This window comes from Vigna umbellata, chromosome 7, assembly GCF_029865625.1.
Source record: "Vigna umbellata cultivar VRB3 chromosome 7, Vumbellata_1.0, whole genome shotgun sequence".
Taxonomy (NCBI): Eukaryota; Viridiplantae; Streptophyta; class Magnoliopsida; order Fabales; family Fabaceae; genus Vigna; species Vigna umbellata.
Window position 1 is genome coordinate 27,247,758 of NC_142171.1, and position 24,731 is coordinate 27,272,488.

At 30.7% G+C, this 24,731-nt stretch overlaps 1 protein-coding gene and 1 pseudogene across 2 annotated transcripts; one reads left to right on the forward strand and one right to left on the reverse strand.

The window, feature by feature from the left end:
• Positions 1-3,220: 3,220 nt before the first annotated feature.
• Positions 3,221-4,953, reverse strand: LOC124842559 (uncharacterized; annotated as a pseudogene).
• A 6,078-nt stretch (positions 4,954-11,031) lies between these two features.
• On the forward strand, positions 11,032-21,664 carry LOC124845025 (3-hydroxyisobutyryl-CoA hydrolase 1-like). Of its 2 annotated transcripts, XM_088094513.1 has the most exons (14): positions 11,035-11,310; positions 11,614-11,694; positions 12,259-12,327; positions 14,268-14,331; positions 15,670-15,749; positions 15,844-15,927; positions 16,960-17,044; positions 17,520-17,605; positions 18,299-18,420; positions 19,767-19,827; positions 19,934-20,032; positions 20,835-20,936; positions 21,015-21,056; positions 21,184-21,664. In XM_088094513.1, exons 1-14 carry the CDS (start codon positions 11,278-11,280, stop codon positions 21,322-21,324), a joined length of 1,149 nt encoding a protein of 382 aa, XP_087950639.1. In that variant the 5' UTR covers positions 11,035-11,277; the 3' UTR covers positions 21,325-21,664. The 2 variants fall into 2 exon arrangements, with proteins under 2 accessions (XP_087950640.1, XP_087950639.1); XM_088094514.1 differs by lacking the exon at positions 19,934-20,032 and having other exon boundaries at positions 11,032-11,310.
• The last annotated feature ends 3,067 nt before the right edge of the window (positions 21,665-24,731 follow it).

The following is a 24,731-nucleotide window of genomic DNA, read 5'->3' on the forward strand; positions in this document are numbered from 1 at the left end:
CCCTACTTTTTCAACCATCGTACTAGTTCTTCTCTTAATTTATTTTATGATGAACAAAGTTCATTTTGTGTTCACACACATATAAAAATAAGATGGAACGATGTTATTAACACTTTACTGAATAAAATTAATTTTGATAATAGAGAAATAAATAAGAATGAAGTTAATAACACTTTACTTAAATAAAATAAATATAAATATAAATAAATGAAAATAAAGTTATGAGTATCTCACTAGATAAATGAAAATAATAACAATAAATAAAATTATAAACATATCACTTACTAAAATGATAATAATAGATAAATAAAAATGAGTTTATAATAAAATGAAAAAAATTATAATAAATATATAAAAATAAAATTATAAACATACACTAATAAAATAATAATAATAATAAATAAATAAAATTGAAGTTATAAAGACTTTACAAATAAAACAAAAATAATAACAATAAATAAATAAAAATGTGTTTATCAACACCTCATTAATAAAATAATAATAATAGATAAATACAAATAAATTTATAAACACTTCACTGATAAAATAAAAATAAAAATAATAAAAATAATTTTTTCAAACTAATTTAAAATCTTAATCAACAGAGAAAGAAAAAGAAAATAGAAAAGAGTCTGGAAGAAAGATTAATGGATGCAACTGCCAAAATCCTCTTTGACATTGTACAGAAAAACTATATTATTATTAAATTATTATTTCAATTTTTTTCCTATACACGACATTTAATAGTAAAATCATCATTCACTATTTAAATATTGTAATAGTATTTTATATTTGACAATTTATGATAATTGAGAGAAGAGTTGTTCTTTGCTCCAAATAAAAAAAATTATATTTCTCAGCACATAGTGTAAAAGTTTGAGCTTAATCCAACTGTTAATGAATTTATAATCGCATTGTTACTAAAGTAACTCTAAATAGGAAATTGTTAACGTTAGTTTAAAATATGAATTTTTTTTCTGTAACCATATATCTCTAAATAATAATCTTGATGTTCAAAATGAAATATTATGTATTAAGAACTCTGATTATAAATTTCATCCTAAAAACGAAGCAAAATATATGAAGACCTAACTTTTATATTAAAATATGAAAATTATTTCTATTAAGTATAGTCAAACTATTACAATTATATATAAAATATTATTTATATTATAAATATCCAAATGTTACAATTATAAATTATTTTTTTATAAGAGCCAATTATTTATATAATACAAATTCTTTAAATTAAAAAAAGTATATTTTTATTTAAATATTTTTTAAAACTTAAATTTATTTTATATGAAATATTTAATTATTAAATTTAAATATGATTAATAACAAACGTGAAAATAAAGATGTTACATAGATAATATTTAAATGAAAAATTACTAGAAGTTTTTTTTTAAATAAAATTATAAAAGAAGTATATTTAAAAGCATTTTGTTATGCATGTTTTAGAAAAACACTAGATAAAAAGTTTATATATGTGATTATGATATATTTTCAATTAAAAAACAAAATATTTATGAATTTTTCTATATATTTATCATTTTATTTATTTATACATATTGTATGGACTTTTAGATATATTTATTATTTTATTTATTTTTACTTAAATGTGAGATTTCAAACTCTCCTTAAGTTCTTAACCATCTTCGTAAGTTGAATCATAATTTTTAAAAGTTGATGAAATAATTTCTATAAATTAATTTAACCTTTTTATGTTTTTTAATTTTAATAAACTTTATCCAAATGAAAAGAAATCATATTTTCAGTAATTTGATTCAAAACACTAATCTGAACCGTGGGATCGTGTTGTTACTAGCAGCGAAAGCGAACACACGTGATTTCTAATGCACTACATCCATTCCCACCAAGTGCGCACTTGATAGAGACAACGTTAGGTGCCACGAAAGATCACACAAACATTATTATATACCAACTTTGACTTCTTTTGCTTTTATATTTTCATCCATTTAACTAATTCTCTATTTTCTTTTATATTTTCCAAATTAATGACAAAAGAAATGTTATTAACTCAATAACAAATACAATTTACAGTATCATGTTCACAAAATTGACAGTGGAAATCATGATGATAAGAACAAAAAACAAGGTAAAAGAGAGAAAGACTAGTGACAAGAACCAAGCAGCAAGACGAAGAGAGAAACACTATTTAATAAAATATTTGAGATGAAGAGAAAAATATACTCTGTATAATTTATACATATATGGTAAAAGGGATATAAAAGAAGGAAAAACAAAAAGGGAAAATATGAAGTGGGTTGAACTTCCTTATGCAGGCATAGCAGGCTCAGAGATCCGTCAACTTGCACACAAAACTACATCATAACCTAAAGTTAATCAGTACAAACGAAATTTAATTGGTGCAAACAAAATTTAATCTTGGGGGAGCCGACGTCTATATGCATTAAGACGTCGATGGAGGTAGGAGCTGACGTCTATAAGGCTATTTTATTTACAAAACTGTCATCGGTCATTTTTTACATTGGTTATACTGTTATGAGACATTGTACGTGTGACATTATACACAATTTTTATATTGTGTTGTCCTTTTCAGATGGACGGACATTGTCAAGCACGAATTCAATTTTTTTTTCGTTAAAAGTTGTCAACATTGAGCGACTCCAAGAATGATAGTTCATATCATCAAGAACCAGCAAAACCAAAGTAGTGGCTTCTTGCTAAGGTGAAGGCAAAGGTAGATGTGTATGAAGCTTTCTTTTGCCATAAAAATGCCAGAACCATAAACAAAGAAACATCCAAGAGAAAGAGAATAGGGTAAAAGAAAACCAGAGTTACAATATCAAGCTCAGAAGAGTTCTGATACCATAACACAATAATAATAATTGTTATTATTTTTTAACAATTTTGAAATTTAGTTCTCACATTTTCTTTAATTTTTCTTAAATTCAAATTACCTCCATATTCATAATATCTTTTAAATCACAATTTAAATTGGTAGATTCATTTTTTTTGTATTGTTAACATACAAAAGATTAAGATAGACGATTATATATACCAAATTCCGCATCAACAAGACACCTAGAAAAACTAACACCATCATGTGGATTAAAAGTAAAACAACGATATTATAGACAGTGATAAGTTAGGATCACCATTTATATGTTACAATTATACCATCAATTAAATAAATTATTACATGAAACTAAATATATAATTTCACATCAAATTTTCAAATGTTTTTAGGTATTTGTTCTGCCAAGTAAATGTAGAAATGTCTCATAGCTCCCGTACGAAACTTGTTTTCGTATATAGATTCTAGTGTTAAAACTTCACCATCATTAATATGGATAGAACCAGGTTTTGGATAACAACTTGACATTCCTACTAGGTAACCATTTTCATTTCCGGCTTCTTTTTCTGTTCCGTATTTTGGATTTGAAGTGCATAAAACTCTTCCATCCTAAATTAAGGAAAAAGATAAATTTTGAAAATATGCATTAAAATTGTTAGTTTACAAAGATACAAAATTTTATCAACAAATTTTATTACTAATGAATGTATGAAGCACATTAACTTTAATTGTAAGTTTATCTACATGATATAGATGATGAAGAAAAAAATATCAAATATTACCTGTCCATATAAAGTAGCATTGATAACACCTGTATGCATATGTGCAGTGCCATATATAAGATAACTTTTTGTCATTGGGATGCTTGCTTTCTTAACATGAGGAGAGTCACTCTTATGATTTCTTGGGATTGTATACTCTGCCTATAACAAATTGAGAAATTTATAATACTCACTTACCCAAGAAAAAAGTAATTCACAACATAATATTATTGTTTGGAATATAAGTGAGTTTCAAAAGTTTGTTTATCATTTGTAAAGTATAGTATATATTGAATGAATCATACCTGACAATCATGAATTAGTGTTGAACCATTTGATCTTACACGATCAGTTGAATCAAGTATATAGAACTTAAGAGGTACCTGGTGTTCATCCCAATCAACCCACCTTATTTTATATCTCAGTGAAAGATTTCTCGTTAGGTCATGGAAGTCATTTTTTAATTTGCATTGTAAGTTATCTTGACAACAAAAGAGTCCTCCTTTATAATTTTTAGACAATAATTGACCATCAATGCCCATTGTGACATTATAAAAGTCCTTTGGGATATTTAAAAGCTTACATCTACACTCTGAACAACATTTTCTATCATGTGTGCCACGTGTATCAATAACTATGATGCTAAATAGCTCTCTTTAAACCAATGCTTTGTTTTTGCAGGATTACCTAATTCAACTGCAAAAGGATCGGGAAGATTTGAGGATGTTCCTCGTGACTGTGCTCCCAAGCCCCAATAATGTGGAAGCAAAAAACCTTGGCATGCACCATCATTTCTTTTGTATTCGATACCATTGCGAAGGTCGTGGGATTGTTTAATGTAGTCCAACATGCTAATATTTTCAATATATTTTACAGCAAACCAATGGTGAAGGTAAGTTTCATATAAAGGTACAGAATTACCATCTTCATCAACTACTTCAACATCAAAACTCTTGACCCCCACTTCGGAAAATCAATATCAAATAATGTTTTCACTACAACTTTTTCTGGTCCCACTTCAATCTTTTCAGATAAAAAAGTACCTGACTGAATATAATTTTTATCAGACTCTAAAACAATTGAGTATGTGAAACTCGGGAGCAAAACCATTATTGATAATAAAATGATTGCTACTTTAGATATAGTCTTCGTATTAATCTGCATATAAACAATTAAGACTAGTCATGAAAATATGTTTAGAGGGTTATTAACTTGATAATTTTATAGATAATTTAAACAAATGTGGTGAAAACACGTAAATCAAATATGATTGAAATGAAAGAATGAAGTAATGGAACATTAAGAATAAAATTTACATACCATACAAGAAAGAGGAAACAGGGTAATCATGGTGATTATTTGGTCTAAGCTGAAGATGTATGATTATTTGAATTTTAAAGCAAGATAATTATTGTTTATGTGAAGGTAATTGCGAGTTTTATACATTGTAGATGGCTCAATGGTGGTATATTAGGTGATACTAAATTTTAAATCCAGGTTGAATATCGTCTTTGGTTTAATGTCTCCTTAAGTTCCTATTTTTGTTCAGAATTTGAAATAGGTCCCTTTATTTTTTGGCGTCTGAATTAGGTCCTTATTTTTGTTAATTTAATGCAAATAAATCTTTTCCGTCAATTTCATCAAACGGCGTTAATGAATGTGTGACGTGGCCTTACACGTGTCAATACTGTCCTCAGGCCACGTCACACATTCATTAACGTCGTTTGATGAAATTGACGGAAAGGATTTATTTGCATCAAATTAACAAAAATAAGGACCTAATTGACACGCCAAAAAATAAAGGAACCTATTTCAAATTCTGAACAAAAATAGGGACTTAGGGAGACATTAAACCTATCGTCTTTTGTTGGATATATAAGGTGTTTTCAGTTTACTTTAAACCCAAATTAAGATTTGTTAACCTGGTTTTACAGATCTACAGAAACGATTAGGAAACCTTTATAGTTATTTGTAGGTTTAAAAATAAATTGATTAGCAAATTTGGTATGGTTTAAATCTTTTTATAGGATATTTTCGTACGTAGCAATATTTAGGTACTGAAAGTTTTAACTTAAATAATCTTTAAAAGATAAAAATGAAAAATACCAAATATATAAATGATATGAAAAATGAAATATTTACTTTAGATTTACTTGAATATGTTTGGAAGGAAAAAAATACAAAAATATATTTTAGTACTTTAACTTTATTTTAAAAAATAATTTTAATAAAAATAATAAAATAAAATAATTAATTAATAGGTACAGAAGAAAAAAGATGTAAAAGAAATTTATACATTATAAAGTATTGAGGATCATGATAATTTTTTTTTATCAATCTTTAGTATTTTATTTGAAGATAAAATTACACTTTTTATATAATTTAAATTTATGGAAGTTAAATATATTTTAAGAATATTATTATGATATATCTCGATAAGAACATATAAAACATACAGTAGAATTTATATGTGTTTTAAAATAATGAGACCGAGTATTTTAATTTTAAAATAATTCAATAATATAAATAAAATTTCTTAAACTCGTCTCATTATCTAAAGCAGTCGCCATCTATTTATAACTCTTTCTCTGAGTTCCCTTTTCCTTCTCTCTACAAATTCTAACTCCTCGATCATTTGTTTGACGATCAAGAACTGTCCAGGAGATCACTGTAGTGCAATCTCCATTATATACTGATCAGTTTCTATTCTAGAACAAGTAAGTTTTGACTATTTTTTTCTTTCGTTCTTAAGTTGAGATCATGCATGGTGATTCCTTATCGTATGTGTCTTATGGCTCTTTTCTTAGTTCATTGTTGATCAGAGGTTCTAAGAACTCTCTTTCATCACATTTCTATGTTCTGTAAGTGTTCTTAGGATTCCTAGAGCTAGAAGCAAGGTTGGTGAGTTGTTTAGAGCTGTGATAGTTCTCTCTTAAGGTAAGGAAACCTACTGACCTTTATTTGCTTTGATATGTATGATTTATGAGTAGCAGTAAATTATGTGTTTTGGTTGAAAGAGGGACATCAATTTTAGTATAAATTGTAATGGAATGATTCTAACTAGTTTTTGGATGCTTGATGTTGTGAATGATATCTATGGAATGTGATGATGATGCTTAGACTTGCTTTGGTTATGAATTTTCTATGGTATTGAATGTTGGTGGTGTTAAATGTTGCTAAATTATTGAGAAGGAAAGATTAGGTGGAGTAACATGTCTTTTTGGTCTAAAATGGAGGTTTAAGAGGTGAGATTTTGAAGAAGTGGTTAAAGAGGGAAAACTAAACTTAAGGGTATATCTTCTGGTCAATTGGATCTTGTTTGAGTTGTGAGTTAGTAGATATGTAAGCTAGAATAGAGTGGTATTCCATCTGTGGTGTTTTAGATGGTTTTTAAGTGCAAATTGAAGGTCTTGAGTAATGAGATTTTAACTTAGATGTCTTGAGGCAATTTGGAGTGATTGAGGTCTGTCTTTCAGTTAATTGTGACTTGTTCAGACCCCTAAGTTGCTTATTTATGAGTTAAAATAGGTAGAATTGATTTAAAGTTTATAAAGTGAGATTTTAGTTGTTTTAAGGTGGAATCTTGTTGTAGAACATGTTGGAAACTAGTTTAAGTTGGTTTATACACATTTGGTTAGGTCCATTTTAGTTTAGAATTCAATCTAGGAGTGTTAGAAGTTGGTAAAAGTGTTTAGCATAAGTCATGGGGTTTAGGGGTGCAAATTCTACAGATTTTGGTGTTGTAGAATTATGTAGAGAGGCTAGGCAAGCAAGGGGAGCTCGCTGGGCGACTAAACGACTCAAACAGTGCAGACTCAATTGAACTCAATAGAAAAAAGTGTTGTCCAAATGAGTCAACATAATATAGTAAGGCTTTAGACTTCTATCAGCAATAGACCAATCAAAGTAAAGCATTACATAAGTCAATGCAAACACAACATGGTACTACATGATTATTAGACGGGTCAAAAGCAACTCATGAAGATGAATTTTGAAAATTCTTATTAGACGAGTACTTCCATTAAATGACCAATGGAAAAATGACTAGTCGAGTTAAGTAAAGGCAAGACTAAACCAAGTGAAGTTAAATGTGAGAAAGAGAATTAACAAATCACAAGGTGATATGAAGATCAAGTCTAAATCTATCAAAGAAATTTGAATGTTGAAATTGATTATCAAATCAATTAAGAAATTATCAAATTAAGAAGATTGCACAACAAGGATCAATATTATTTGGAGATATTTTGATTAAAGATTTGATTGAAAAGATATAAAGGGAAATTCTCTCGAATTGAAGATATGAATAGTAACAAATGTTTTTCAACCAATCACGAGGAAGAAAAAGACTTTCTAGGTTAAAGAATAAAAGAGAATCTCCAAAAGAGTAAAGCCATAACAATATAAAGTTTGAAATTGAAATTGTTAAAAATGACAGATAAGGAAATAAGCAATATTTCACAGGAAACATGAAGATAGCATCAACGAGAGCATATCATCCCTCCCCTCCTCTCTCTAATGTTTTCCTATATTTCAAAAATTAGTATCAAGATTTTCAAGATAAACGCCATAATTTCTAACTCATCGTTCTAAGTGAGATAACTCACGCATATATATATATATATATATATATATATATATATATATATATATATATATATATATATTTATTTATTTATTTATTTATTGTAAGTTATATCTAAATATATGTAATAGCATTTTATATGTTTTTTTGAGTTAAATATTCTCTATTATTGGATGAATTCTAATTGAATGCTATAAAATTAATTATATAGGACTATTTATTTTATTAATATAATTTTTTTATTAATTTTTTTGTATGAATATATTTTTAGATTTAACTAATCTATTTATTTTAGTAGAATAAGACCTATATTAAAATTGTAAAATTATTTATTTTGTAATATTTTTTTAAGAAATAATATTTTTTATGAATTTAATAATATATATTTAATAATAATATTATTTGTTATCTTTTATCAGCGTATAAGATAAGATAGGCTTGATGTGCGCATGTTTTTATACTATTAATTAAAACATATTTATTTTTCCTGAGTTCGAGAGTATTAATTCAAATTCAATTTTCTAACCGCCCGTTCAAATTAAAAATCAAGCATCTGAACTTTTATTGACAGGGATAAGATTATTTAAAATCAAACTTGTAACTGCTGCCTACCAGCCTAATCCAATCCAGATAAGAATTGGACTTATGGGTCCAAAGGCCCATCAATCCGATAGGCCCAGTAACTCACATGTTAAGGGAGGGCCACCACCACAAGTTGCTCAATGCATTTCTCCATTCCCATTGGTAAAAGTTTTTTCTCGTGTTTTTTCTTATGAGTGTTGATGTAAATCAAGATGTATTGATCAACGTATTTTCCACCTCCTCACTTTTTAAAAACTCTTTTTTTAGCCTTCATCTCTTCATTTTTCTCTTTCAACTATTTATTTTATTTTTTAACAATTTTTTTATATATAAAAAATATTACAAAAATTATTAAATTATGTAAAATTCACACAAATAAACATTTATAATGTTCAAAAATTAAAATCTACAAAAAAATAATAAACTAAAAACAAAACAAAAAAATTAAAAATGTTGAAACACGAAAGCTTGAACGATGTGGGAAATCAATTCAGCTTTCAACGGATCTCAACATCCGGACGGACGAATCTCAAGTTGAACAGATTTCTCACATTCGTTCAAACCTTCACGTTTCTCTTCTTTCTCTTACACAACACACCACATACATCTATTTACAGAGCACGTATATAAAAAGAACAAAAAAAAGGAAGCTTTAACCACAAAAATATGCAAGGAAAGAATAAACGAAGAGACAAAAGAAAGGGGTGAAGACTCTGTGTGTATGAAGAAGAGAGGAAGAGAGAAAGTGAAGAGATGGGGGCTGTATGTGTGAAGAAGAAAAGAAGAAAGAAAGTGAGGGGATGAGGGCTGTAGAATTAGGGTTTTAAGAAAAGGTAAATAAAATTAAATGGTAAAAATTAAAAAATTTTAATTTAGGACATTTTTATAATAAGAAAAAATTTAAAGTGTAGAGAGGAATTGAGTGGTGGAAGGAGTAACTCTCCAACAGTGTGTTTGCTTGAATGGAAAACTCTGTTCAAGAGAAATTCTGAGCGACATTTGCGAGATATTCGTGTTCGTTTCGAGTGATTAACGAGGAAGAATTCGAGATGATTTGTGAGATTGATGTCTTTTTGGTATCTCGCTGAAATGTGATGATTTGAGCTGATTTATTGAAAAATGTCATCTTTACCCTTAGCTTTTTCATCAAATGCCATCACTTTTTGTTTGAAATAACTCATGCCAAATTGAAGTATTCGATTCCAAGTAATCTATAAGCGCGTAGAAGATATAAAAGTGGAGGCTGTATTTGATTATGTGTGGATGAATTCGGTTCCATCATGTTTTGTGTTGCAGCATATTCGGTCCCAGCTGTTGGGATTGGGTTCCATAGCCTTGAAAATTGCTTCAACACCTCGTATTCGGTTACCAGACTGGGTGTAACCGAATACACTGCTTCATACTTGATTCCAGTGCAAGAGATCTTCGTTTTGATGGCTTGAGATCTTCCTTTTGATGGCTATCTCACTTGTTTCTTTGGTTTTGCAGGTGAAAGAAGGACCCGTGCGCGTTGTGGAAGGGGTTAGCCGTAGAGGATTTAATCAAGAAGAGAAAACCCAATTACTCTGTATTACGGTGATTGAAAAAGAGAAGAGATTGGGGAAAGATTTTCCCTTACGCGACCCTAATCTAGGTTTGTTTCTGAAGAAGAAGAGTGTGTGAAGTCAAAGGAAAGTGAAAGAAACATTGTCGCAAGCTTCATCAAGCCAACCCAAATATGATGCGTGAAAAAAAAAAAGAAACCCCAATGAGAAAAGGGAATTAAATTTAGAGTTTCCTCTTAACGTATTCAATTAAGATATAAAAAAATAATTATTAAAAGAAATCCTAAATGCTACAGCTAAATTATATAAATCCCTTTTTCCCTCTCTTTCTCCATAATTGTTAAAAAACTGAAATAAAATAAAAAAAAATCCGTGACATACTAAATTATTTTTGTACAATATTAAAATTAATTTTAATAATTAATATTAATTTTTACTCTTTATGAACTCATTTTATAATTAAATATAACATTAACAAATATAATTTTATATTACATTAATATATAGGGACATTTTGGTAATCTTTAATTCTTATCCATTAAACAAATTTTTTTATCTATCACATGAATCAAATTTTACATTAATTCTCATAAACTTTACCTTCAAATTCACTCTCAATTATCTCAAAATTCACTAAAAAACAAAAAAAAAAATCATCCTTAAATCTTCTCAAATTCATTCAATGACTCTTTGTCATCTCCCATAAACACAGCGAAGAGGTTTTGAACGCTAAAGGGGAATTGTATAAGAAATGTTTTTGCAATCACAACGTCAAAGAGAGCGTAGACGCAGCTTTTCTCGGCGGTAACCAAAGGAAAATCAATAAAAATATTAAAAGTCGCGTGCCAGGCACGTGGTGAAATGGTTTAGTTACAAAGGCACCAACCACCACATTTTGGGTTCTCTCTCGTTCTTCCACGGGAACACAGGAAAAGGTCCAGAAGCAACCTTCCCTTGGCTGCCATTATGGCTTCCTTCTCCGAAAGCGATCACCAACAGGTCTCTCTCTATTCTCTATCGTGTGTGTTGATTCACAAGTTCCGCATAAACTTCACTTCATTTTCCTGCATCAGAGAAAACACTTCTTTTTGTTCTGAATATTTTGTGAATTTCATTTGAATTGAAGGTAAGCAACGATTAATGAAGTGAAATTGTTCAACTAAGCACCAAAAACACCTAGACTAACCGTATCATAGCTTTGTCCTTGTTATTGTTGTAGTTTGATACATTAGTAAAATGATATTTTTGTTTTCAATTTTTCTTTTTAAATTTATTTTAACTGTTTTTCGTTTTGTTTGGCAGATTCTGGTGGAGCGTAAATCACATGCGAGAATTCTGACCCTAAACAGGCCTAAGCAGTTGAATGCCCTCTCTTTTTATATGGTACGTTTTATTTGATGAATTGTCTTTTGCGTTGGAGCAATTACTGTAGAGTGGATTTGCTTTTCTGAAGTGAGAAAGGGCAGAGTAAGTAATCTCAGTTGTTGATGAAAGCAAAATCAAATAAGTGGGTCTTTTTTCAACAAATTCGTGATTTGTTATGTACATGAACATCAAATTGATTGTTGATTTTATTATCAATGATGGTATTACATTTGTACCCTCTAAAGTAAGTTCCTCATTTTAGAGCATCTGGATAGTCTAAAGGAATTCGATAATATGGTTTCACTGATTAGGAATTTTCAATATAAAACGCCTGAAACTGTGTGTTGACATGAGAATTGATATTTTTTTTCAAAAAATATTATTGATTATTTCTTGCACTGCCTATGTCTTTTCTGATTGTTTATTTACTGCTCCCATATACATTAGGTTGGCTCAACATAAAAGATAATTATGTCTCTGATACCATACATTAGGTTTTAAGGAGTAAAAAAGTACAATTCCAATTTCCTATTTTCTTACTTTTTCTGCAATATTTTTCTGTCTACTTGTTAATTGTTGTAGGTTTCACGTCTGCTTGAAGTTTTTACTGAGGATGAGGAAAATTCTGATATTAAATTGGTTGTCGTGAAGGTAATCTCCTTTTAGTGAGCAAATTCAGTAGACTTTTATTTTATTCTATGGAAAGGGAACAAAACAACCTGCTATTGGAATTGGACTGAAAGGGTTGGCTGAAGAATATCATTCTCTAAAAAAGTTAATCTGTCCTTTGGTCCTCAAATATTGTTTAGCGCCTAAAAATAATTTAAAGTGATTCTTAAAATATTCTAAATTTTGTAGGTACTATTTTTTTTTTTAAAAAAGATTAAAGTAGGTGTGCAAGGGTATATCACTATACAAAACTTTAATACCAACCAATTTGGCACCCTAGCAGACCAAAATATCATTAAGAAACAAAAGAGAGTGAGGACTAAATCGAGCCCACTAAAACTTAAAAGTTCTACCGTTTGACAGACCAAAACTTTCTCTAAAAGAGTGCCGTGTAACAAAAGACGGGAAATCAACCCACCAAACTAAATCCTAAAGAGTAATACCATGTACAACAAGTTTGTCAGCTATTTCCCTCTCTAATAACGTATGGAACCCTAAAATGCTTGATGATCTTCAGGCAATTTTCCCATTTGTTTGAACTTCCAAGGAACCAAAGAAAATGCTTAACAAACAATATGGATTTATCTCATCATGTCAATATTAATTTATCTGCATTATACACATGTATTTCCATGAAAGGTAACTTTAAAACTTGTCTATATAAACATTTATATTGTAATAATTAGACAGACACAATTTAAATAAAGGGAAAAAAGGTGGTTATGAAAAAAATTAAATAGATAACGGGTAAGTGTACTACCAAACCTTCATTACAATAGTGCATAGCTGTCAAAGGGATTGCTGTCAATACTTAGCGTACTACTCCACCTTCATTACAGTTGCACTCCTCCATTGCCATGTAATCTAGAGTTTGATCATTGAAAAGTTTGAACAAGAGAGGGTGCACTATTGCATTTCCATAGTTCAAAGGGGCCTATTTGATATAAAACCATTCATACGGATTATGACAAAAGTGAAGGGGGCAAGAGTGCAAGACAGTCACTACCTTGTAAAGTTAAAACTTAAAGGATACTGTTGGAATTAGCTGGAAACATTGTACATATTTGTAAAATTGGTGTGATAGTAATTATTGTTTTGCTTTATGTGCACTTGTAATGTTGAGTATTAGGATATATACTATTTACATTTAGCAGTTTAGGCACCGGAAGACATGAAATATTAATTTTTTTCAGATAAAGTCATCTTCGTATGAGTCAATCTTGGCAACCTTATACCAATAGTAGAAGGTCAAGTGACTCAAGTGTACTCCCCCCACATATTCCCTAGTGTCTTGAATTTGACAACCTTTAGTTTTACTTTTATTTTGAGAATTTAAATTATCAATTTGAAGAAGATTTTCTGCATGAATCATGAAACTAGTTGGTTGGTAACTGGTTGCTGCTGAGTACTTGGATTTTTAAAGGGAAGCTTTTAACTATTGACCTTCTTTGCCTCAATATATTTTTTACGTCCTCTCTGGTGTTTTTGCTGAAAATTTTCTGCCTATAATGACTATTTGTTGGTGAAAATCTGTAGTATTTTTGTTGGGAAGTTATGATAGGTGAACCAAGAAGTAATAAAAACAGCTACTTTGTATGAATTTTGGTGTCGCCAGTTGTTCCTTAATGATAATACTTTTTCAGGGCTTCCATTTTTCTAAATATTCCAGTTTTATCTTTTTTTGAATCTTTGTTTTTAAAATATAAGAGAGGATGGAAGTAGCTTTCTATATTACATACTCATTGCTTAGTGACAAACTTCTATTGCTCAAACAATTCATGTAATGTATGTAAATTCATGTATTCTTACTTTAACAACTAGAAAGAGAAGTTATGGGTGGAACAAAATTATAATTTTGTTGAGCAAAATTTTTCTTATTTTCAAAGAGAAAATATTGTTTTTTCTGACTCTACCTATATCAGGGAAATGGAAGGTCTTTCTGTGCTGGTGGTGATGTGGCAGCCGTTGCTCGAGAAGGAAGTAAAGGTATGTTTTATTTTGGTTTCTTAATGGATCACATAATTTGAAAATAATATATATTGTCCTAGACTTTTACAATATCATTTCATATTACATTCTTTTATTGATTTGATCATATTTTAGTTTTATAAATTTTATTTTGCCAATTATGAGCTGTTGTTAATCCCATGTAAATGTTTTTATTGTTGTAGATTACTAGGCATTAAGATTATTAGTTACTGCAGGCAAGGAACTTTTAAACGTCCATGGCCAGAATTGTCATCAATAATATTCATATTTTTTGCTTCAAGCCTTTTTGAATCAAGTCGAGCCTCAGATGCCATGATTTGATTATGTTAGAGATATGATTTGATTATGTTTCCCATTATTAGATTAGATATTGATTTTGTTCCTTATTATTGTATCTTTCCTTCCTTATAAGTAACAACACTCTTGTACAAAATACATGAAATTCATTATATTCCTTCTCGGTTTCTAATTTTTCAACATGGTTCTATAGCAGTACCATCCTTTGTAACCTGTTTTGACAATTATCCTTTCAACATGGTTCAATACAAACAATTTTGAATAACTGATTCCTTATCACTTATCATGAGCCATTTCAGAAACTTAAGATGTTGGGTGAAAGCACACAAATGATTCCTATTGTTTTCTTCTTGTGAAAGTAGAATTTAAGCCTAATTCAACGTTGCAAAATTGGTTTAACAAGTAAGGTTTGAACCCACATTTATATCATAATTTGGTCATATCTCTAGTCTAACACACCTCCTTAAGCTGAGAACTAGACATCTTGAGTGTGGGAGTAGAGGGGAACGCTGGTGACATGATAGGTCCAACAAACTTGACTGTGTGTGTGTGTGTCTCAAATACAAAAGGATACAAAAGAATAGGCCAAGGCCACGTATTTTATTACATTTAACATTCTCTAATGTATTCCTTAATAAATTTATTTGTCTTTCCTTGTGGTAACCTCGTGGTGTGTGTGTGTGTCTCAAATACAAAAGGATACAAAAGAATAGGCCAAGGCCACGTACTTTATTACATTTAACATTCTCTAATGTATTCCTTAATAAATTTATTTGTCTTTCCTTGTGGTAACTTCGTGGTACATTATGTGAAGGCTTCATGCCTAGGCTGAATTAATAAAAAAAAAACCTGTTGGTACATTGTATTGTAACAATTTCTATAATCTTTATGAGAGGGTGGCTATATTATGTAGAATATTTTGTTGATTTTTGAAATTCTTCATTCATAGTATAAAAATTCAATAATTCTAAATGAATTTTCAAATATTGTATTTAATTTTAATGCAAAATTATTAATTTTTATTTTCTATGAAAATAGGTGAATGGAAGAGTGGTGCAAAATTTTTTCGTACTGAATATACAATGAATTACGTTATGGCAACATATAGTAAGCCCCAGGTAACTCTTCTTGTTTACCATATACCTTTTCTTTTTTGCGTTATGACTGATATACATACATTTTTTTCTTACCTTTGTTTGCAAACATTTGAAGGTTTCCATTCTTAATGGAATTGTCATGGGAGGTGGTGCTGGTGCTTCTGTACATGGAAGATTTCGTGTTGTTACAGAGAATACGGTACTCTTTTGTTGAGAGCATTACTATGTAAATGTAGTTTCAAGGAAGATAGAAAATTTTATTTCATAATCTTTAAACTTTGAAAAGATTGAGATTTATGAGAAGAGTTTGGTCATAGATTTTCTAACCAATCTAAATACAATTCAAATTAAAAAAAAAAATAGATATAGGTAAGTCAGGAAAAATAAAACAAAAAGGGATAAGATCAGTAAAAAAAACTGATCATATCTACCCTAAGCGTTCTAGAATTAAATTGTTTTATAATATATCCTAACAACTTCTATACATCCAAAGTTGGTACAAAGATATCCATCACATCCAACTTCCTTACAATAAATTCAAATTTAGGCCGAAGCTACCATCTGGTTAAATTTCTGCCCAATGTTGTGACAAATGGCATATTTAAATTTAGGCTGAAGTTACCATTAGATTACTTCAACAACCTTTTCCTTTATAAATTTCCTATCAATCATCACATGCTTAGTTTGGCATGCTGTATGGCATTTTGTGCTATATGTAATTGCAACTTTATTGTCATTATAGTTCAATTTGTAGATTCATAGGCAAATGAAGTTCTTGAACAATCTTGTTTAGCCACATTATCTCTCACACCCCTTTCGTCATTTCTTTGTATTCAGCCTCTGCAGTCAGCACCTCTCTTTGCTGCAGCGTTATTTTTATTTTTTCTTCTCCAAGTGAATAGATTACCCCACACAAAGGTGGAGTAATCTGATGTTGACCTTTGACCTCTAACAGATATAACCTGGTAGCATCTGTGTAAGTTTCAGTAGTATGCTGGTCAGTTATTTTGAAGTACAGACATCTGCCTTGAGCACGTATGGGGATGTGTTTCTTGTTAGTTTTAGACTTATCTTCTTTTTACCAAGGAATTTGCTTTCTATCCAAAACAAAAAATGGTGATAGCAAGGAAGATTCGGTGTACACCTTTCTGATTACATCTAAGCATCCAAGTAGTCGTTGACCTAAATTTTCTGTTTGTACTTCGTCACCTATATGTTCTAGTGTTTTCAGGTCTTTGCAATGCCAGAAACAGCTTTGGGTTTATTTCCTGATGTAGGTGTGCCATATTTCTTGTCAAGACTGCCTGGCTTTTTTGGTATGAATGCTTTATCTCAGAAATTTCTACAAATATAATTAGTCCTAATTGGTATCCTTTATATTAAGGTTACTTAATTTCTCTACATTTTAATTGTTCTCACCATTTGTAAGTCCTACATTCGTTTGGCATGTTAGCACAGGCATCATAATCCTTTAATTTACAATTTGAACATTTTGATATATTTTGGCTATCTATCGATCCATATCTTAAATGAATTTGTATCTTACTATACGTGACCGAATCTATGTACTTTTTATTATTGATATGATTCAAGGATTTATATGTTTTTCACCATTTCTTTTGAAAATTTTTAAAAGAAGTTATGTGAACTCAAATTTTTAAATGAAAAGCAATTTGAAAGAATACTTGTGATACTATTTTGTGTGAAAACTTGCTATTTTGACCTTTTATAAGCATTCTCAAACAAACCTTTTCCCCTGTTTTCTCATTTCTATTGGAAAACAAATTGCAGGAGAATATGTTGGTCTTACAGGTGCTAGGTTGAATGGTGCAGAAATGCTTGCTTGTGGTCTTGCAACACATTTTGTTCCTTCATCGGTATGCCACCTGCCACTAATTATGGGCTCTTTCTGGCAAGTAGTGTCTTTTGTATTTACTTTGCCTAAACTTAGTCGTAAAAATTTTGTGCACAAATCACTGAAAAATTTACTGCAGTTTTGAAATAAAATTGGTCAACCAAATGTAATCTGACCTGGAGATTGTTTTCCTATCAAAATCTAATCTGGGGATTGAAAGTATGTCGTGAAATATATATGGATCAATTGTAGGAAGTTAGAGATTCTTTTCGGATTTGGTGTCAAACTTTATTACCCTCTGATTGAGGGAGTGAATGCACCTGCTGAGTAAGGCGGCAGTTGAAGTAATGCCCTTAATTTTATGAGCTGTTGTTTGGTCTCTAACAGATTAAGCGTGAGTAGTTGAGAATCAAATTTCTTTCAATTTGGGTCAATTGTTTTTGGGATTGCTCCTGTCTTCTCTTTAAATGCATTTACTCACTTATTTTAAAATTACAATAAAAACCGCATTATAATTTTAAACTTATCCTAGCTAGGTACTTGGAGATATTTTTTAAAGATTACACAAACCTTGTCTCAATTTAACTTCTGATTTCAATCAGTTATGGTGGATACTCTTTTGGAACATTATTATGCTTTTATAATGCATTATAGTTCTTTCTTATTGTATTTTGTTATATTTCAATTCCCCCTCTTATAATCATTTTATACGCAGAAATTGTCTTTATTGGAAGAAGCATTATGCAAGGTAGAAACCAGTGATCCAAATGCAGTGTCTGCTATTATCGATAAGTACTCAGAGCAACCTTTCCTAAAAGACGACAGTGTTTATTACAGGTTGGTATGCATATAAATAAATGCAATGTAGTATATACACAAACATACATAAACAATCAAAGCCTTTGGACGATAGATAGATGGATAATTTAGCATTCACAACAACAGGGGCAGCAACCAAAGTCAATTCTCACTAGGTGCAGTCAGTCACATGAACGAAATCTTGAGGTTTAATTCTAGGTTGTACCTCATGATTTCACCAAATGTCTTTCTTAGTCCAACTCTAATTATTGAGCTGTAATGCACCCAATTGACTCTTCTTACTTGGCCTTCTACTGGTCTTTCTTATCATATGCCCAAAAATCCTAGACGAGTCTTTGTGCTTTTGTGTACACATACCTGGGAAAGTGTGTATATGTATGTATGTATCTATGCATGTATGTATGTATTCATGTGCATGTGTATGAGTGTTGCTTATTATTTTTCTAATTGTATTTTGGTTAGTCTCTTTCTATATTGTATGGTTTTATTACATCCCTACTCTCTACATAATGGAGTGTGATTTGTTCATGATGGACCATACTAAATGAATTGGTCATTTTAATTGAATTTCATTCCTATGGTACAGTTTTCTCCCCTACCTTGATGACTAGAGGTTTGAACTTTAAACTCATGACCTCCTACAACCTACCTAAATCCACACTGCTAACCCATTGCTAGTGACCCCTAATGTAGTTCTTGTCGGGTTTTTTTGTCTTTGCCAATTACAAAGTCTATCAATTAGTTACTGCATGAACAAAATCTATCAATTCGTGTTGCGGTCTCTAGAGTCTCATCAGAAATTAGTCAAGTGTATACTGAACAACCTCAAAAAGGTTTATTTCTCATGGATTATGAATCAAACATTTCAGAAATACACAAACTACTAAGAAAAGCCCAACGGGAGAAAAATGACACCCAAAGAAAGATGCACATACTAGCAATGATAACTTCCTTAGCTGGGAGGTCTCGAGCCTAATCACTACCCAAATTGTTTTTTTGTTTCCCTCCTTATAATAATTTATTTCCCCTGTAACAACCTCTCCACTCAACTGAATCCTCTGTTACATTGCTGCCAAGCGTCTGATCTGTTTGTGTTAGTTGTGACAGTTACAACTTTCACTGGATATCCTATTGTGTAACCAGGTGGTAACAGTTCTACCACCTCACAAGGAAGCCGCCGCACTTCCCTTGTATCTGTCAAGTAATTTGATTTAGTTTCAGAACATTTGAGGAGCCTAAATTCTCTTCCTCTGCTTTTCATTATAGATTTGTGTTATGTTTTCTTTCTCAATAATTGAAACATAACACACTGGCTTAGTCTTGTACATTTCTCATTTATATCTTCTTGTGGTGGCTCATTGCAGGATGGATGTGATCAACAAGTGCTTCTCAAGAAAATCAGTCGAGGGAATAATATCTTCTCTCGTAAGTTGTGAGTTATGCCTTTGAAAGTATCTGATTAAAATTCTTCAGCACAATGAAGGATGATCTTTTTTCTCTTAGCTACCTGAATTTTGTCTTGCTGTTTTAGGAGGTAGAAACTACAAGTAAGGCTGATCATTGGATTTCTGAAAGTGTTCAAACCTTAAAGAAAGCATCTCCAACAAGCCTTAAAATCTTTCTTAGATTGGTATGTGTCCTGAAGGAATTAGAAGTTATGTTTCATATACATTCTAAATTAATTTCTCTTTTATATGGTCAACTGTTCCAAACTTCCAAGTATATTTGTAGTGTTTTTTCTTTAATATATAAAGGAGTGAATTCATAAAGATAAAGAGGAGATAATAGCAACGAGTTAAAGGATAAGAATACGTCGAAAAATGGAGGGAGAGAAAATGCTTTACACCCATAAAAGATATTGTTTTTAACTTAGTTCAACTTCATATCCCAAGTTGCCATCCAAATTAGTTTTAATCAAATCACCGAAGTTTCAACATATATTGAGGATATCACTATTCTTGCTCCTTTATTTCTATCAAAACTAGTAGCTAATAGACAAAAGTTGGTGCAAGGCGAAGTGAAGAAATTCATAAAGGAACAGTCATACAACAATATATGAATAAGGTTAATCCAAGCCGTAGATAGAAATAAGACTTTTTCAGGCTTGGTTAGTGCTTGAAATCTTCACCTTTCTTTTGTAATTTATTTACATTTTTTAAAAGTACAAATTCTTTTACTGGGCCTTGCAAAAACAAACTGAGAAAAGGATAAACAAAAAAGCACAATAGGAGTTGAATGGATTTTTAAAACTTTTTGCAAATGTTGAAATACAGGCTCAATTGAACAATGCTTGAAGGAAACACTAACAACTGCACTAGTTGCCCAAGTAATCATTGTTGTCATTTCATCATCATCATAGTCATAGTCATAGTCAGTCATAATATCATATTGTAATTATAACAACTTCTATCTTTTCCTATTGGCATTTTCAGATTAGAGAAGTTCGGCTCCAAGGTATTGGTCCAAGCCTTGTTCTTGAATATAGAATTGTTTGTCATATTCTAAAAGGACACTACAGCAAGGATTTCTTTGAGGTATCTGATAATTCTTATCCATGGTTGTTTTAGATTATTTTTCTTTCATGGCTTGCTTATTGTTATGCTTTACTGCAGGGTTGTAGGGCTATACTTTTAGATAAGGACAGGAACCCCAAGGTGGGTTAACTACTCTGATCTTTGACTTTGTATAACCGTTTCTCATTTTATCATGATCATTCCTCCACGTAAATTGATTTTCTTGAAAAGTTGTATTTTAGTTATCACATTAAGATATCCTTTTCAGTGGGAACCTTCCAAATTGGAGCTTCTCAGCGATAGCGATGTCGACCGTTACTTCTCCAAACTTGATGATGAAGAATGGGAAGAAATGGAACTTCCTAAAAGGTTAAAAAATCTGCCTACATATGCTATTGCAAAGCTGTAAAGCTTAAAAGTTCTCATATTATCAAGCCAAAAGTATTGAAGACAACTGTCACACCAATCAATGGATTCTCGAATGTTTCAATATTATGTGGCAGTTTATGTATAGTCACCATTGCAATTGATAAGATTTTAAAATATTAAGGGATTGTAGAACATACAATTATTAAGAGAAAAGTTGCAATGCAACTATGGGGGAGGAGATAAAGACTCTGTAGAGAAGTCATGATTTCGATTATAATAAATGATGTCTATTTTTTGTAAACTAGTATCTCTATTTTAAATATGTTCATCATGATGAAGTGTAAGACCATCATATTTCATGAAGCTTAGACTTTGCATTAGATCTTCTTGTCTTATGCGACTCTTGGACAACATTTTTTTATTGTTCGTACAATAGAAAATGCAAGTCTCTATACGAAGCCATAAAACAAGACACGAATTCAGTTTGAATTTTTCAAATTGTTTTTAGAATCATTAGCATGTTTATTCATGAATCATCATAAAGGTTGACACAACAGACCAATTTCTTGTGGTATGCTAAAATGTAGTCAATACAAGAAAACCATGTTTAGAGAACTAAAGGTGCTTTGAAGAACAATAACTTTAGTGTAGCAAAGATCCTTTAACTAAAACGTTACCAACTTCTATTACAATTCTGATATATAATAGAGGATTAACACGTAAGTTATATTGATCTTTTCAAGACACCCATATTGATTGATGAAACCTTTTTATAGTTTCTAAAAGAAAATTGGGTATAACCCAATGCTAAATGAATCAATATAAAAATAATTATCTATTTTGTTTATTATATTCTAAAATATATTCTAAAATATTTTTCCCATTTGAGTGTTCAAAAGGTATTTCTCAGCATCTTCCCAAACATGTTGACATGTCAACCCATATAGATTTGCCTAACATGTCAACCCAACCCAATGGATCACTTAAAAACTTGTATAAGGTCAATCCAACTTATTTTCTAAACACATTGAAAATTTTCGATTCACTCAACTGTGTATCGGATTAATGAGCCCTTTTGCTCACTTTAAAAAATTTAAAACAAAAGTAAAATGTGTATTTTTAAAATTTAATTCATATTAATGAGATTAATTTTAATTAAATACAAAGTTAAGAATTATAATACATGTAGGTAATAGATTTTATTTAAAAAATATACAATTATGATTTTGAAAAAGTAATTGATTTTTGTATGATCAAACTTTTATTATACACTCTTCAACCTTCCTAGTCAAACCACGTATATTGTAATGTACTTTATCCCCTGCAATTCCTAATTCCCTCTCAATATTCACCAAACTATATGCTATTACGAATCTAACACCACCCTTTGAAAATGATTTACTCACAAAGAGATAATGAAATTTATATATTTTTATCTCCAACAAAAGATTTTATATATTTTTTGTGTAAATTTCATTGAATAAATATAATTTATTCAACTAATTTTCAAAATATTTATTCTTATTAACTCCTTCTTACTCTAAATTTTTAATTCTTCTACTTTCATAAAAATAGTTAAAATTGTATTTCGATAATGATAATTGGACACAACTTTTCTATTTGAACTTCTAAACTAGTTCTTTACTTACTGTTTCGAGATGTAGGATCGAGGTTAATATCTAACATCAAGTCAAATATTTAGGGTCCAAAAGTTGTTTTCAAATCGAAGTTTTATCTTAATCGTTCATCCAAACCGTTCGGAAGGTATTTGCACAAGACATTGTGATGCCAAAGTTAGCTCAACGTTGTCAGTTCAAATATTAGTGGACTAAATACAAATCATCTACCTACTTACTCCAAACCTATATTTATAGATTTTGGAATGGCTTTTTATTAACAACGGCCTAATTACGGCTCAATTGTGGGTAATCACACTTTGCTTCTAAGTTTATTAACATTAAGATTAATCAATAATCGTCCAATCTTACTGATGGCTCGCTCACAGGTCGTTTCAAGGGTTGACCATTTGGTCCATGACTAACTAGGTGGTGATATAGTTTACAGGTCCTCAAGCCCAAGCCTAGAATGCTTGTCGAAAGGGTTTGAAATTGAGTGAATAGACATTGTTGTCTATGACGTTTAGGAGTGTTAAGGTCTTTGGTCATCCGCTTGGGAAGCTCCTAGACCGTTCGGCTAACTGATTGGATAATTCTCACATTATTTAAAAATATGGCAGTTGATAGGAGGGCACATGGCACTTCAAATCTCGTGCCAAGCAAGGGAGGCCTTCATGGCTATAATAGGGGTGGACCTCTCCTATCATTTTAACATTTTCTCTCGTACTTTCTTTTGCAGACTAATCATTCTTCAAATTCAAGGTAATAATCTCGATCGTTCAATTGTCTTCATTTGAGGAGTTAGAGGGAAGGAACAATTTAGGATATGCAGACGATCGAGATGGACACGAATTCAATTGGCAGCGTGACCAATGTAGATACAAATAAGGTTGTACCTGCCGAAGATGTTGAGGCCAACATTGAGTTGGAAATCAACTACTAATGATGGGGATGTGGTTGCTCAATCTCTCTTGTTCATTTTGGGTTATGTGGGTGAGTGACGAGGTTGAGGAATACGTAACATGCTTTGCATAGGATGCTAGCTGAGGTGGTGGAGCGAGCGGGCTTACTTGATTGAGTCTACAGAGAGCACCAAGATGTTCAGCCTGATCGTGTGCAAGGGAAACAAGTAGGTATATTTATGAGCTCCCTTGCCTCCTTCCTTCCTGACAGCTCGTCATGTGTTGTGGACCAGCTAACCACTATGATGAGGTGTTTGGTAAGCTTTATTTATAAATGTGTGAGGAATGCTCCATGTTAACATGCTAAATTTTATCTTAATTTTCATAAATAATGACTTTCCATAATATAAAATCAGAGGATTTGTTTAAGAGAATAGTCACTTAGCATGGCGTTGTTAGCGTTAGTTCTTCAGACACTCAGCTGGCGAGTCATCCAACCTCCAAGGTCCAATCTTACTAACGACTCGCTCATATATCATTGCAAGAATTAACCATCCAATTATAACCGACTGCCTAAAAGATAATACGAGTACACTTACTCTATTTACAAGATATAGCAAAGTTTTAAAGTTTAAGGAAATTAAATAAAGTATCCATAGTAATTACATTTACTTTAAACAATTTAACGGTCTCTAGAAAATGAAATCGATGAAGTTGATATGATAACTAAAATTGGTCATTGTACAATTACAGTATTAATTATCAAAATATTATTTTTATAACTCTGAATTTCTTCACTGTCAATTTTCTCGTTGCTAACGTGATGAATGATTGTTGATGATGTATTCTAATAACATTACCACTTCTAGAATCAAGTGTTCTTTTGTCATTGTTTATCTTTCAGCACTTCCAAAACCAATACGTGTTCA